The sequence below is a fragment of the Gobio gobio genome (genome assembly GCF_949357685.1).
Source record: "Gobio gobio genome assembly, chromosome: 7".
NCBI classification, from domain to species: domain Eukaryota; kingdom Metazoa; phylum Chordata; class Actinopteri; order Cypriniformes; family Gobionidae; genus Gobio; species Gobio gobio.
The window spans coordinates 8,637,519-8,654,760 of NC_137103.1; the positions used below are offsets into that span (position 1 = coordinate 8,637,519).

The 17,242-nt window shown below is 42.1% G+C and overlaps 1 protein-coding gene across 1 annotated transcript; it reads left to right on the top strand.

Annotated features, from left to right (window-relative positions):
• Positions 1-290: 290 nt before the first annotated feature.
• stk24a (serine/threonine kinase 24a) lies at positions 291-13,268 on the top strand (the record flags this gene model as incomplete). The annotated part of the gene is made up of 13 exons (XM_079821773.1): positions 291-380; positions 2,215-2,373; positions 2,681-2,743; positions 4,401-4,625; positions 5,437-5,493; positions 6,957-7,065; positions 7,176-7,333; positions 8,773-8,958; positions 10,216-10,355; positions 10,443-10,563; positions 11,105-11,173; positions 11,450-11,621; positions 13,216-13,268. 13 exons carry the CDS (start codon positions 291-293, stop codon positions 13,266-13,268), a joined length of 1,602 nt encoding a protein of 533 aa, XP_079677899.1.
• Between the last annotated feature and the right edge of the window lie 3,974 nt (positions 13,269-17,242).

The window sequence follows — 17,242 nt, forward strand, 5'->3', positions numbered from 1 at the left end:
TCCTGTCATTGGTTCATTGTTTAATCACTGTTCACAGGTGTCACTTGTCTTGTCATTAGTGTGTGTATTTAAGCCCTCATGTTTGCCATGTGTCTTTGTCGAGTATTACTATGTGTAACCGCTGTTGGTGAGTGTCTGTCATGTTTTTTAGTCAAGTCTGTTTCAGTTCAAGTCATGTCACATCAAGTCAAAGTCACCATTGGATTCTGTGTGTCACCTTGTAAATAAACTGCACTTGGGTTCTCAACTTGCCTCCAGTGGATCCGTTACAGAATACTTGACCGTCAACCATGAACCCAGCAGTTTCTCTGCTACGTCTACGCCAAGACCAGCGTCCCATTGAGGACTATGTTGTGGACTTTTGTGGACTCTGCCATGAGGTAGATTTTAATGATGTGGCCCTCAAGGACATTTTTAGATTTGGGCTTAATGAACCCATCCGATCACAGATGCCAGGGGGGAAGATCCATTTTACCCTGGCCCAATATATGGACCAGGCCCTTTTGTTGGGCGGCTCTGCCTTTACTGTGGGAACAGTGGATGAGGAGCTCCACTGTCCCACAGTACTCTCCACTCCAGCCCACGTCCAGGCTCCAGCCCACGGCCACGTCCAGGCTCCAGCCCACGGCCACGTCCAGGCCCCAGCCCACGAGCCCGCTCCAGCCCACGAGCCCGCTCCAGCCCACGAGCCCGCTGTCCCGCCCAAGAAAATTTTTTTGGGGGGGGGGCAAGGGGTACATGGAGGCCACGAAGGCCACGCCTCTGTGGCCCCCTGAACCGCCATTACCGCCATGGCCTGTCGAACTGCCGTTACCGCCATGGCCTATCGAACTGCCGTTGCCGCCATGGCCATCCACGGCTCCTGAGGGTCCAGGTCCTCCCACGCCTGAGGGTCCAGGTCCTCCCACGCCTGAGGGTCCAGGTCCTCCCACGCCTGAGGGTCCAGGTCCTCCCACGCCTGAGGGTCCAGGTCCTCCCACGCCTGAGGGTCCAGGTCCTCCCACGCCTGAGGGTCCAGGTCCTCCCACCCCTGCACGGGCCTGGCCCACCATCCCTCCCCCAAGACCGCCCCCCAAGACTTTTTGTTGAGACTCTCTGTTGTTAGGCCATTGGTGTTGTGGTATTGTTTGGGCGTCAGGGGCCGCCCATAGAGGGGGGGATCTGTCACAGGGTGTTTTGGTGTTAGTTCATGTTTCATGTTTTTAGTTCATGTTTACTGTCATGTTTCTAAGTTTGTCTTCTTCTGTCAGCTTCCTGGTTTTGTCATGTGTTTCATTGTCATGTGACTCCCATGCCCTCACGTGATCTTGTGTCTTGTCCTGTCATTGGTTCATTGTTTAACCACTGTTCACAGGTGTCACTTGTCTTGTCATTAGTGTGTGTATTTAAGCCCTCATGTTTGCCATGTGTCTTTGTCGAGTATTACTATGTGTAACTGCTGTTGGTGAGTGTCTGTCATGTTTTTTAGTCAAGTCTGTTTCAGTTCAAGTCATGTCACATCAAGTCAAAGTCACCATTGGATTCTGTGTGTCACCTTGTAAATAAACTGCACTTGGGTTCTCAACTTGCCTCCAGTGGATCCGTTACAAGCTTTTCACACTTGAAGTAAAAACTTCTAAATTATAAGTGTGAAACGTTCCTTTACCCGGGATTAAAAGCAAGGTTTAGAACGACAATAACCTGGGGTTAAGTGCAGTGTGAAAAGCCCTAGTTTGAAGCGTCAGTTGATGAATACCCAGGATTAATTGTTAACCCCGGGATCAATTTAGCCATGTGAATCGTGAAACTGGATAACCCAGGATTCTGTTAAGCCTGAGTTTACAATGACCCAGTTTTGACTATTTCAAGTGTGACAAGCCCTAAAGAGTGGAATTGTAATGCAACCTTGGCATTGAGGCCCAAATTTCCCCATTTTTATTAATGATGTCCTTATACACCACAATTCACCAAGCTTTACAAAGGACAAACGATTGTCAGTGAATAACAAATGTATGGGGTATATATTTGTCCTATTTAGAGTTTGAAGCTGAATATAGAAAGTAATACAGGTTTTGAACAACACAATATTGAGTAAATGATGACTTTTGGGTGAAAATTAGTTAGATTTATTCTGATGGAAATCACTTTTTGCAGGTTTTGCAGGCTTATAGCTTCTATTTATTGTTTAGTTTTGTGGAACTAATTGTATTTAGACTTTATTCCTAAACACTATAGGAAGAAACCTGCTCTTTGACCCTGTTATGGCAGCAGAGGGCGGCTGTGTTACCGCCCCGCTACACCCATATGATAAAGAGTCCTGATGGACTGACTAACACAAGTGTGAACAGCAGTCAGGAAGCAGCAGCCACAGTCATGGAAGTGAAAGGATTAAAGGTACTGTGTGTTTGTGTGTGAAAGAGAGTTTTCTGGTTGTTGATAGTTGTTGACAGCATAGTCCTGATGTCAGACGAATGGGGGATTTTTAAAAAAAAAACAGTCGTAGGAAGACTCTTGAAGTGTGTGAGGTTAATATTTGGGAAAGTTGTTGTAAAACATTGTTTGGGCATTGCATAGGCATTGATTACAGAACACTGAACCTGCAGAAATGTTGTAGAAGTAAATTAATTTGAGTGTTACTGCTGTAAAGGTTTGTTCCTCTATAATGTCAGTCCCACCCAAATGTGTGCCTTTTTCTTCCCAGAGTCACATAACATCTGATGGTCAAAGTGCCACTGTTATTGGAAAGGCAGTGACTGTGGTCATTGTAAATGATGTGTGTGAGATTAGATTAGCTATGTATGTGTCCTGATTCAGCACAAGCTGCATTAACATTTATGGAGTCATAATGTGCTTGTCACTGGCCTGTGCTAAGATTCCTTTTTGTCAAAACATTAATTTAACAACCACTGCCTCCATTAGAGAGGTATCCCTTTGCCCCTTATACTTTATCAGGCTAGATGCTGCCAAATTTGTGAAGCGTTTGACAACTTGAGCCACAAAAATGTTTGAAACTCCATTCAACTTTTTTTCCAGTGTGTAGTAATGCCTTTGGGAATGCAGAATGCACCTGCCATGTTCCAGCACTTCATGTGATTCACGAGACTTACTTGGATGACATTGTGATTAATTCTGACTGTTAAAATGAACATCTGGTAACTGTATCGTGTTTGAATGCCTCTCTCATGCCGAACCTTTGTTTCATTGGCCCTGTGCATTTCTCAATATCTAATAGATATATAAATAACAACGTTTTCAGAATTCTTCAGGCAGTCAGTAAAACAAGGGCAAAAATCAGACATACCAAGAGATTTTTCTTCAGTTGTATTGCCAGAGATGGACATGAGAACTGTGTGATGAAGATGAGAACTTTTGACCTTTTCAAGTCAAGCAGGTTGAGTTAACTAGCATTGCTGTTTCCTTATCTTTGCCAACTGTATGTTTAAAGATATGCTAAATTGCCAAAGGTATTGGGACACCGCTCCAAATCGGAGGCGCACAGTGTGCAGAAGTCGGCAACTTTCTGCAGAGTCAAGAACTTCAGACCTCCAAACTTCGTGTGTCCTTCAGATGAGCTCAAGATCAGTGTGTAGAGCTTCATGGAATGGGTTTCCATGGCCGAGCAGCTCATCCAAGCCTTACATCACCAAGTGCAATGCAAAGTGTGGGATGCAGTGGGGTAAAGTGCGCCGCCACTGGACTCTAGAGCAGTGGATACGTGTTCTCTGGAGTGACTTGGCTTGGCCCCTTAGTTCCAGTGAAAGGAACTCTTAATGCTTCACCAAGACATTTTGGACAATTTCATGCTCCAAACTTTGAAGGAACGGTTTGGGGACGGCCCCTTCCTGTCCCAACATGACTGACCAGAGCACAAAGCGTCTCCATAAAGACATGATGAGTGAGTTTGGTGTGGAGGAACTTGACTGGCCTGCACAGAGTCCTGACCTCAACCCGATAGAACAGCTTTGGGATGGATTAGAGCAGAGACTGAGAGCCAGGCCTTCTCGTCCAACATCAGTGCCTGACCTCACAAATGCACTTCTAGAAGAATCCCCATAAACACACTCCTAAACCTTGAGGAAAGCCTTCCGAGAAGAGCTGAAGCTGTTAGAGCTGCAAAGGGTGGGCCGACTCCATATTAAACCCTATGGATTAAGAATGGGATGTCATTGAAGTTCATGTGCATGTAAAGGCAGGTGTACCAAAACTTTTGGCAATACAGTGTATGTTGTATCGATATGTGTAGACACTTGTTTTTGTTTTAGCTTTTTGTATGTTGGACTTTCTCTATTGTAAAAAGACAAGAAGCATATTACACAATATGGGGTTTACTTTTTTCCTGTGTGTGGAAAAGTGCAGCATTTGTGATTCCATAAATAGTTTTCAACTACAAAACTACCCACTTTTTTTCTTTTCTTTTGTAGAATATTGACCCGGAGAAGCTGTTCACCAAGCTTGAGCGGATCGGGAAGGGGTCGTTTGGAGAGGTCTTCAAAGGCATTAACAATCACACACAACAGTTGGTTGCTATAAAGATCATCGACCTGGAGGAGGCTGAAGATGAAGTGGAGGACATCCAACAGGAGATTACAGTCCTCAGCCAGTGTGACAGTCCCTTCATTACCAAATACTATGGCTCTTATCTGAAGGTGAGTCCCATGCACTGCTAGCGTGGAGCGGTTTAATGTGTGTCAGGCAGCTTGTGGTGACTGTTTAAGCTGTATTATGTAATGTTGTTATGTGACCAAGCAGATGATCACTTCATGCGTGTTGGTGATTTGAACTGCTCTTCAATGGTATTTACACATAAATGTGTATCTGCAAAATGGTTATAAATGTCCTCCCCCACACAAAACTAAGTTCCCTATGAGAGCAGTACAGTGGTTCAGTGGGTAGCACTGTTGCCTCAAAGCTAGAAGGTCCCTGGTTTGAATCTGTGTGGGCTTTGCATGTTCTCGCTGTGTCAACGTGGGTACTCTGGTTTCCCCCACAGTCCAAAGACATGCAAGATAGGTGAATTGGAGAAACAAAAATTGTCCGTAGCATGAGTGAGAGTATTAATGTGAGTGTGTCTGGTGTGTGAGACCTGTGATGTCCCTACCTGCGGCCCAAGATGATGGGATAGGCTCCAGCCTCCCGTGACCCTAGAGAGGATAAGCTGTGATTCTAACTTTGGGCTGTGATATTTTCCTTTTATTCAATCAGTCAATGTAAATAGTTCATGAGGCTCTTCCATATGCCAGGGATCCCATTATTCCTGAATTCCCTTTTTGTGGTCTGATACCCTTTACAGCTAATGGGAACATTTGGACGGATGAGAGACATTTCATAACATTTTAAATTACAGGATTGGTACATAGTCTTAGAGCTTTTAAAAAATCTATGCTGCTTATCAGATAAAAAGACAAGACTCTCAAGTAATAAGTCAGTTCAAGTGGAAATATATGATGTCTCTTCCAGGACACAAAACTATGGATCATCATGGAATATTTAGGAGGGGGCTCAGCTCTGGATTTGGTAAGAATTTTAATTTCCTTAACTTAACAAGGGTTCATACGGTCACCTTGGTATTTAAAAACTAAAATGTGTAATTTAAAACCAGAAATATAAAAAACGTATATATTTTTGCTGTTAACACACCTATCGGACACATCTAATTCATTCAGTCTTTACTAATGAGCTGATGAGTTGAAACAGGTCTGTTGGAAGAGGTAGACATCCAAAATGTGTAGTTATTCTGCAATCAAGACCAGGACAAGTTTGGGAAACTGTGATTTCACTAAGTACAGCATATTCCTGGATCAACATCTTTCAAACTAAAATTCCAATTAATTAATCAGATTTGAGGGACAAGTTTACTCTTTATATCAATTTTAGGCTCACAACATCAGTGTTTTTCACCTATCATTTCCCTCTGATTTTAGGGATAATTTATTGGTAGGGTTAGGTTTAGGGGTACGGATAGGGACCCATGTGTAAATGGCCCCTTCAACCATAAAGGTTCAGCTGACAAAGACCCCTGGTCTAAGGCCCCGTATTTTAAGGTATTTTATATGTTAAACTTTTGTACCGTATCAGTGTTTCGTCCACACGGATCCGGCGTTGTGGAAGCATGAAACTTTTTTAAACTAGGCCCCAAAATGGATAAATCTGAAAACGACACCCATTAGTTTTCGTGTGAGATTTTGCCTCACTTCCTACCATTGCTATACCCCTTCAAGCCACAACTCCACAACGCAACTTCTATCCCTTCTAACAACTCTTCTTCTCCGTTTTAAGTGTATTTCTGTGGCAGAATTAAAGTGCCACATACTGGCCTGGCATGTATACTACATCGTTTTGAGTTGGTTTCAGTGCTCTCATGTGTATGTTTCTTGAAACGAGGGGAAAAAAAGAATGGGTAGGGAAAGCTCTGGCTTCGTGTGGACGGGGCCTAAATTAGTGCTTTTTTCAAACCTGTCCTCTACCATTGCACATTTTGGATGTCCCACTCATCTAACACACCTGATTCAACTCATCAGCTCATTATAGAGACTGCAAGTCCCGAAATGGGTGTGTTGTTGGGGCTCTCCAGGGGAGGTTTGAAAGGCACTGCTCTAAAGAACATATTTTGAGTTTTAGGACTTGAGTTTCCATTTTAGCAGATTCTAGTTCAGATGACATATATGGATGGTGTCTTTTCTATAATGCACTATGACAGGTGTAGCCTACCCTACTCCAGGAGGACTACCTTCCTGCAGTCTTCAATTCAACCCTGCTCCAACACACCTGCATGTTATTAGTTATTAATCCTGAATATCTTAATTAACTGCTTGAGGTGTTTTGATTGAAATTGGAAGTAAACTCTGGAGCAGCAGGGTTGGCTACCCCTAGAAATTAGTCAAGGGCTCAAAGTTGTGTTTGTCCAGAGGTTGGTTAGAGTTGGTTTAGAGTCCTACAAATGTTTATTAAGATTCTCTAACAGGTTCTTTGATCTACAGCTGGGACCTGGAGCTCTTGATGAGTCTCATATTGCCACCATCCTCCGAGAGATCCTGAAGGGTCTGGAATACCTACACTCAGAGAAGAAAATTCACAGAGATATTAAAGGTACCTGTGAATGATCATGCACAGTCATGCAAGTCTATAAGTCCAAGATGGAACTTCTGTTCTGAAAGCTCAAATCAACATGGCGGATGTGTGTTTGTGTGTTCCTCTAGCTGCTAACGTCCTGTTGTCAGAGCAGGGTGAAGTGAAGCTAGCTGATTTTGGTGTGGCTGGGCAGCTCACAGACACGCAGATCAAGAGGAACACATTTGTGGGCACTCCGTTCTGGATGGCACCAGAGGTCATTAAACAGTCAGAGTATGACTCAAAGGTCAGATCCAATCACCATGTAATGCATGTCCCAAAGTTTTAGTCATAGCCAGGCTTGGATTAGCATTTAAGGGGATTTCACACCGGAGGAACCTTTTCATAGTCTTTTCATCTGGAAGTTGGCGTGTTCGCACCACAGGAACTGGGAATGATTTTATTTCTAGGAACTTATTTTGGGGGACTAAAATAGCTCCTACATCAGAGTAGGGTCTAACCCATCACTATAGGAACTACCAGTGATATAAGTGTACACCAAACGCACACGAAACACCAGCACCCGCCATTTTTTTACACACACAGATTATAGCTAAGCGAAACATGATTATGTATTTCTGCTCAGCTAGCAACATTGGACTTCAATCACACGCCGAATGTTTCATATACTCATGGCCGTAGCCAGCTATGAGGTCACCGAGGTCCGGACCTCTGTATTTTCACGAGGTCTATATAATAAATGTTGTGAAATATATGCCTAATGTAGTATTAACACTACTTTACTTTAGTGCTGCAAGGATATAGCACAGCACCAAGTGCTTCTCATCGGAGCTGCCTCACCGCTCGTCAATGTCAAAATATTATATTTGAGATGACCAATCAAATCAAAGTAGGCGGGCTTTACATTCACAGAAGATGCTTAGTGCAAATTCCAGCTCAATGCTTCTTAATTTAAATTAATTTAACTAGTCTAAGGAAATTATTAATAAAACATAGGGTCAACTGATATTTAGCCTATATGTTTTCTTTCTTTACGGACACAGAGGAAAATGAAAAGACTACAGTCAAAGCTCAGCTTTAGGGGGGTATTGACAAATAATCTACTGCCCACTGGTTTTGAAAACTATTTCTTATGAATTTTTTGGCCTTCAAACGTCTTAAAAATGCACACACGTAGAGCAGAGAAATAAACATTTTCTCGGGGTAGCTACGGAGATGGAGAATGGGAGCGCTGTGAGCTCAGGCACTGGTATTCTCAGCGCTGTCAAAATAAAAGTCACAACAACAAGAGTGGCCAAAGGCCTCTTTAGACCAGAGGTAGCCAACCCTGCTCCTGGAGGGATTACCTTCCTGCAGACTTCAGTTCAACCCAGCTCCAACACACCTGCCTGTTATTTCCTAGTAGTACTGAAGACCTTGATTGGTTGGTTCAGGTGTGTTTGATTGGGGTTGAGGCTAAACTCTGCCTGTTCGTAGATCATCTGTTCTCAACAAGGTTCACAATTTGTGTACCATTGTGTATCTGGTCCACGCCCCAGAAATGCTGCACTGTACAGCACTATTTGTATTATTGTTAATGATATTAAGAGTTCATGATTTCCAGTTATAAGCCTCATTTGTAGCTTATTCTGTCCCAGATCCGCCCCCTTAGATAATGAGAATGACATGTAGCATAGTCAGGCACATGTAATGTATAGTTCATTCAGGTGTGTGCGTGTTTTGCAGGCAGATATCTGGTCATTGGGCATAACTGCAATTGAGCTGGCAAAAGGAGAGCCACCCCACTCTGATCTTCATCCCATGAAGGTGCTATTTCTCATCCCTAAGGAAAATTCACCCACACTGGAAGGAAACTACAATAAAGCTCTCAAAGAGTTTGTAGATGTCTGTCTCAATAAAGACCCCAACTTTGTAAGTGGTGCCAAACTAGATCACAGGGGTATCCTATCCTGTTTCTGTTTCTCTGCAGAGTTTAGCTCCGACCTGCTCCAACAGACCTGCCTGGATTTTTCCAGGGACTAGCTGATTCAAGTGTATTTGGACCTAAACTCTGCTGGAAGGTGGCCCTCCAGGAGCAAGATTGGGCATTCCTGATATAGCAGGGTTCTTCAAATCCGGCACTGGAGGGCTACTGCTCTGCAGAGTTAAGCTCAAACCATGATCAATCTCACCTACCTGTTATGTTCTAGTAAGGCGGGCCACACACTTGAAGATTTTAAGCCCGATTTTGGCCCTGATTTGCTACCCCTAACGATCTGTGGGGTGTGGCCTGATTCAAGGCTTCTCGCAACCAACCTTTTGTTCAAAAAATTGTGTGGTGTCATTACAATCATTTTACTGTTCCTGATCCCACATGATCCTAAATCTTGATCGGGCAGCCTCTGACGTGATACCCGCGATAGCCAATGAGAGCGAGCAAGCTTCACTTACCGGATGAGGTGTGCTTATATTGCTGAAACTTAGCAGCCACAAACATGCCACGAAAGTAGAGTATTGAGAAAGAAGATCACCCATATTATTATTTTCTTTGTTTTTCTTCCTGTAAAACAAGATTCACCCCAGGGGAACCAGCTGACCACATCAATCGTCCTCCAATTGTCTTTCAAGTCACGTTTGATCTCGTGAGTCTCCGTGAGATCTCATCTCACTGTGGAAATGTTACAGGAGTGTGGTCTCGCAGACCGGACGAATCTTCTAGTGTGAGCATTCAGAGAATTATAATGATGAAAATTGGTGCCCTTATGTCTGTGGTCTCTCACAGTTTTAAAATCGGTTTAGATTTGAAAATCGTCTAGGGTGTCCCAGGCATAACTCTGAAGACCTTGATTAGTTTGCTCAAGTGTCTTTGATTAGGGTTGGAGATAAACTCTGCAGAGCAGTGGCCCAACAGGGCCAGATTTGAGTAACCCTGCTATATAGTCTCTGGATTTCTGCATCTGTAGAAGGGATGGGAAACTGTGTCCCATGAGGGCCATTGTCCTGCCGAGTTGGGCTCCAAACCTAATCTAACACATCTGCCTATAAATGTCAAGTAATCCTAAAGTAGTTTAGGTGTGTTTGATTAGGATTGGAGCTAAACTCTGCAGGACAGTTACCCTTGAGGGCCAGAGAAGCCCAACCCTATAGTCATGTATAATCAAAAGACAATGTTTGTGTTGTCTCTGCCAGAGGCCAACAGCTAAAGAGCTTTTGAAACACAAATTTATTCGATATGCCAAGAAGCCATCATACCTGGCAGATCTCATAGACAAGTACAAGAGATGGAAAGTAAAACAGGCCCGTGATGAGTCCAGCTCAGATTCAGACTCGTAAGCATGAAACGTGCATCGGCACATTCAGTTATAATATTATCATTATTTATTCACTGAGAAAATATTGTGTGTACATGTTCTCAGAGATGATGGTGAAGCATCTGGAGAATCTGTGAATGACGACTGGATCTTCAACACTATCACAGACAAAGAGCCCAAACCGAAACCTAACGAAGTCATGAATGAAGAACTCAACCACAAAGAGGTGAGGAATCAGATGCACCAGGGTCTTTGCATTTGATACAAAATACCAAAGCAGGAGTTGTTTTAAAGACATCAAGTACACTTATCAAGCAAAAGATGTTTGTTGGGTTTTGAAATGATAAAAGATACCCCAGGTTTCACAGACTAGTCTAGTCTAGTCCTCGACTAAAATGCATGTTTGAGCTGTTTTAACTGAAAGCAACTCCATTGTTTTGTCTTGAGATGCACACCAGAAATTTGTTTTGTTTTTCTAGGGCACATTTATAAAAGCTGCTTAAATTTCCTAATTGAACTAAGGCCTAATCCTAGCTTAGTCTAAGCCCTGTCTGTGAAACGGACCATAGTGTTTGTGGTTGTCAGATGTTAGTGGACCAGTGATTGGTCTGCTAGAGCACCTTCGTGAACTAGAAAACCGACGTCATGCACTAAAAATAGTGAAAAAACCTGCTGATTTATGAGCAGAAATTATGAACAAAGTCAAGTTAGTGAAAAGAAAAGCTCCTGCATCCATAGTACACACAGATCTCTCTCTCATCATTTAGGTTCAAGACAGTGTAAAAAGGTCTCCGTCCAAGAGCATGTCCTCCATTATGTCCCCTTTGTTTGCAGAGGTAAGAATTTGATTCTGATGAACGCTCCAACTTTGTTTTCGTCATTGGCTGGCTTATATGTAGAAAATGTAGTGGGAGTTAGGGTTAGATTTAAATCATAAAGCAAATGAATATCAGTGCATATTGATCAATGTTGTATCAATCACACATATCAAACATAGTGTCAGCCCAGGTCCGGCCCACATCTGGTCCATGTGGACTCCAAGTGTACCAGATGTGGGCCGACACTATGTTGCTGTGTGGGTCACAGGATGAATGTGTGTGTTGTTCTGTCAGCTGAAGCGAGGTGTTTCTAAGCCGGCGGTGTTAGAGGAGCTGAGGCGGGCCATGCTCCTGGCGGAAGAGTCGTGTCCCGGGATCACTGACTCTATGGTGACGGGGGTGGTTCAGAGGTTAAAGAGGTATTCACAGCACCTGCCCACACTGCCCATCACATGTGTGATTTGGGGTGAGTTGTCTGATGTGTGTTTTCTGCCTGACAGGTTTTCCTTTCATCATTGACTCTGCATGAAGACTCTTTCTCTGTGGGTGTGACATTCTTTATAATGATGTTGTAGCAGAGTGTGTGTAATTATGTGGTTTCTGATTAAGCCATTTACAATATCAGGCCCTGTTTAGGTATTAAAGGGATAGTTCACCCAAAAATGAAAATTAGCCCATAATTTACTCACCCTCAAGTCATCCTAGGTGTATATGACATTCTTCTTTCAGACGAATACAATCTGAGTTATATTACAAAAGTCCAGGCTAATCCAAGCATTAGAATTTGATTCATAGTTGCTCTGTTTTTGAAGTCCATAAAAAGTGCATCTGTCCGTCATATAACTGCTCCACACGGCTCTGGGGTGTTAATAAAGGCCTTCTGAAGCGAATCGATGCGTTTGTGTAAGAAAAATATTCATATTTAAAACTTTATCAAGTAAAGTCCCAGCCGACCGCCTTCCGTGGAAAAGGTTTGAATGTTGAAAGTGAAACTCAAGATGTGTTCGTGACGTCATGACCTGATCGCGTTAGTCTTTCCATCGGCAGGGGAACTTTCAACACTTTTTCCATAAATTGAACAGGGAAGGCGATCGGTCGAAAGTTTACTTGATAAAGTTTTAAATATGGATATTTGTCTTACACAAACGCATCGATTTGCTTCAGAAGGCCTTTATTAACACCCCAGAGCCGCGTGGAGCAGTTATATGACGGACAGATGCACTTTTTATGGACTTCAAAAACAGAGCAACTATTACTGCTATAATAACGCTTGGATTAGCCTGGACTTGTGTAATATAACTCAGATTGTGTTCGTCTGAAAGAAGAATGTTATACACACCTAGGATGACTTGAGGGTGAGTCAATTATGGGGTGATTTTCATTTTTGGGTGAACTATCCCTTTAAGATCGATTGGATCGACTAAATACAGGTGTAAACGTGGTCTAAAACATTTTGAGCTTGTCCACTTTCGACCACTTCCAGAAGTACCTGAAAACACATTTGACCAGATTGTTTTCAAAAGACCGTCTACTCTCCGTCTACTGACCTATAACGCTAACATTATGGGACACACGCTAGCCAGACGGGATTTCAACTTTATCGGCTGGAGACCCAAGTTTGGTTTGAAGATGAAAAACGTCACAAGCACAATGTTCTCTCTCCATTCCTGATTTCTAACACACACACACAGTGTTCGGCTGGTCTTGCGTCTGTCAGAGCTGATGCTCTCCGTGTTTTTCCATCGTCTCCAGTCGTGTTCATATGTAAATTGCGTGAGCTTATTTTGATGATTACATCAAAAGATCAAGATCAAGCCCATACATTTACCCGCCCATAGACCCTCCCCTCGAAGAAATCAGGACAGAAGTGGTTGAAAGTGGACAAAAGAGATTAAAACATCAGGTGTAAATGGGAATCTGCCTCCCTCGTTGAGATCCGATTGACCAAACACATCTTAATACCAGCTGTAAACAGAGCCGCAGGTACTTGCTGTATGTACATGAGTGAAGAATGTGGACTGGACCATAAGTTTTCCTTTCTGTGGTGATATTTCCTATAGAGGGCTGCAGTGATGGCGTGTTTTTGTTGGTCAACCTGGAAGTTATCCCTTGACAAAAACCCCATTGGCTGTTGGATTATTACAGAAAATAAGCTCTGAGACAAACAAAAGTTCATGATTCTTACACATTTTGTTCATCATGATAATCGTCACAAATTAACACGACTTTTTATGAATTTTGAAGTATAATTTCAGAAGTAAAAAGCTAAATGTAAGCTATAAACAAACTACAGCATGATCACATGACTTCAACATCACCACCATTAAGCGAACTCGATTGCAGGTTTTGGCCTACAAATACACGTCATTCTCATCAGTTCTCTATTGAAACAGGATGTCGGTGTGGGTCGAGATATATAAAATTGTCATTTTTATTTAAAAAGCCATAAGATTCAACTATTTTTTTTAGTAAGTTTAATGTAATTTTAGTTGAAATTACTTACATTTTTAAGTGCTATCAACTTAGATGTTTAAGGCAGCAACTTTTTCAGCCTTTTATCGAGTCAGGTGATCATGTCAGGGGGAGGGGCTTCTCATTCTAAAGAGAATTTGATTGGACTAAACTAGATGCACCCGAAATGAGTGGCCATATCCAGTGCAAAATGAACATCTATACCTATTTCCTGGAAGAGTGTAAATATTTAATTTTATTTACCTGTTAAAAATAAACAATTGTCAACGTACTGATTGTTCAAAGCTCAGAGACATGAACTAAAAGCTACACATTTTGTTCTCAAGGGGTTTGTGTGTACATCTGCTGTTTTTTTTACACAGAGCTGTAATGGTGCAATAATGAAATAACTGTTGACTATAATATTAAAAACGACATATAAACAGATTTGTATTCCTTTAAATTGTAATTTCCTTTGTTCCTGTACAAAACTGATTTCTATGCTGTAGCTGGTCGTGATTTATTTTAAATATCCTAAAAGTTCATGCTTGTTAGTGTGTCAATATCTTTGCAAAATGCTGTAGACTGTAGACTTTGCAAAAGACTGTAGACGGATTGTTAGGGTCAGAAACACTAATCTTCATTTTTATAGACAGTGTTTAACATTTTTGTGACAGGAAGGCTCCTGAAGACTCATGTTAGTTATTGTTCAGAAAACCAATGGTATATTAAAGTGTCATGTGAGGGGGCGAGTCACAAACACACGCACGCACGCACGCACGCACGCACGCACACACACACACACAGTATATAATTGAATTATTGTAAAATATGTTGGATGTTTTTTAAAGGGTGTGTCTAATAATGCTATTTCATGCATTCTGACTTAATGCTGCGTTCCAGGCATGTTTTTGAGCCCGTAAATTACAACTTAAAACCACGACTCAAAACTTTGTAGCGTTCCAGGCAAAGTCACGCCAAACTGCCTGAGCGGTAGGAGTTGTGGTAGCTAGATGTAAACAAACCCTACGGGGTTTATGCTCATTTACAATAATTTCTATCGCCAAAGGTGCTTACTCCTGCTTATCTGAGGGAAATGGAGGAGAAAAACGGCGCTTAAAGGGATAGTTCACCCAAAAATGAAAACTAGCCCATAATTTACTCACCCTCAAGTCATCCTAGGTGTATATGACATTCTTCTTTCAGACGAATAAAATCTGAGTTATATTACAAAAGTCCAGGCTAATCCAAGCGTTATTATAGCAGTAAAAGTTGCTCTGTTTTTGAAGTCCATAAAAAGTGCATCTGTCCGTCATATAACTGCTCCACGCGGCTCTGGGGTGTTAATAAAGGCCTTCTGAAGCAAATCGACGCGTTTGTGTAAGACAAATATCCATATTTAAAACTTTATCAAGTAAACTTTCGGCCGACGCCTTCCCTGTTCAATTTATGGATAAAGTGTTGAAAGTTCCCCTGCCGATGGAAAGACTAACACGATCAGGTCATGACGTCACGAACACATCTTGAGTTTCACTTTCAACATTCAACACTTTTCCACGGAAATCCATCGGCTGGAACTTTACTTGATAAAGTTTTAAACAAGAATATTTTTTTTACACAAACGCATCGATTTGCTTCAGAAGGCCTTTATTAACACCCCAGAGCCGTGTGGAGCAGTTATATGACGGACAGATGCACTTTTTATGGACTTCAAAAACAGAGCAACTATGAATCAAATTCTAATTCTTGGATTAGCCTGGACTTTTGTAATATAACTCAGATTTTATTCGTCTGAAAGAAGAATGTCATATACATTTAGGATGACTTGAGGGTGAGTAAATTATGGGCTAATTTTCATTTTTGGGTGAACTATCCCTTTAAAGCAAGAGAAGCTGTTATACCTTTTATTTTACACTATTCGTGTACGACTTTCATAAACACTGCATCCATAGGGGCCGCCATTGTTGTTTCGCAGGCTATGTGATGTCAGAGCTCGCAACTGGGAGTACATCGATCTAGTACGAGTTCACGGGTTTGACTGCCGTTCCAGTGCACTTTCACGGGTAGAAGGTTGGAAAAACACGGATTACGGGTTGCCTGGAACGTGGCATTATTTCCACTATTAAAGAGTTGATTGTCATGCTAAACATGGCAAAAAACCCCCAAAAAACAAACGAGTTGGACGTATGATGGAGTATTTATGTGCCAAATACACTCCTTCAGGAGCTGTCAATCTCAGCTTATATAGTGTTTTGACATCGACAACCCAAGTGCATTTTACCTCAAACTTGTGACTAGTTAACTTTCTAAAGTAGCAATCGCTTCTCAGGTCGACATTAACACACTGACAAAATTATATTCTGAATTAAAAATATTTTTATACCACTTTTTAATGTGTGATTGTGTAAAGGTGTTCACGAGATACCAACCTTTCGGGAACTTGCTTTCAACGTCGAACACTCGTTCATGACGGCGGTGTGTGTGTGTGTGTGTGGGGGGGGCTCGCGTGTAGCCTATGTGAGAGAGAGAGCGTGAGTGAGGGAAAGGAAATGCAGCTGAATGCAGCTCTATGAAAGACATTGATAAAGACGAAAACTAAGGACAAGTAATATATAATTTTATTTTAGTTAGTTTTGCCAAAAACACACATTACAGATTTGGTTAGTTATCGTTTTTTTTTGTAATGCCTCGTTTTTATTTTTATTTCAGTTAAAGTCGGCATGAAACGGAAGTTGAGATCGTCTTTTTCTCCTTATTGTGACGTATATCCGAGTGAAACAGCTTCTGAAATTAGAAAAAAATGTAGGACGGGGCTTGATTTCGTCCTTCGGGAATTGATTGGATCGTTGGAAGTGGGGCGTTGCTAACAATATTTGAAGTTTGCACTCAGTTGTGGAAAAAAAACTCGATCTATCTCTTAAATAAATGTGTTTTCTCTCTAAATCTTTTCTACATATGTTACTGAGCATATTTCCTCACATTTCGCTGGTTTATGCGACAGATTTCACTTATTTTAAGCCTTTTATGGCTTTATTTCTGTAAAACTTTTTTCTCAGCTCTCCCTTATAAAGGGGGCGCCGTAAGCGCGTTCACACCAAGGGGGTAATCCAGTCCCCGGAAAGCATACCTTCCATAGGGGCAGCCATTGCTAACCAAGCCATCACCTGTTGTTAGCATCCCATTGACTCCCATTCATTTTGGCCTCACTTTGACAGCGAATATCTTTACATCTGAGGCATTTAAAGACTCCATTTGTCCATTGTTCATTTCTAAACAAACACGACAATGTATAAAAGGTTCCATTACCTTGTATCTTTCACTATCGCCCCGTAGAAGCCGTTTTTGTAAAACATAGGCTAAAGATTGCGTCATAACCACGCGACTGTGTCGTGCTGTTGAGCAAATTAGCGTATAGACCCGAGGAGAAGCTCGTAGGCAATCTTTTACTGTCTATGCAGCAATCGGGGGGACGTGGAGGCATAAACGCTGATAGAGATGTCGCAAATCCTGCTTCATTCATCAAAAGTTGCTCCTGCTCACCCTCTCTGTCTCTGCACGATTCGGTGATTCAGATTTCACTTTGCACAACTACTAGAAGACTTACCACTGTCGGACAGGCTGATCACGTCACATCTG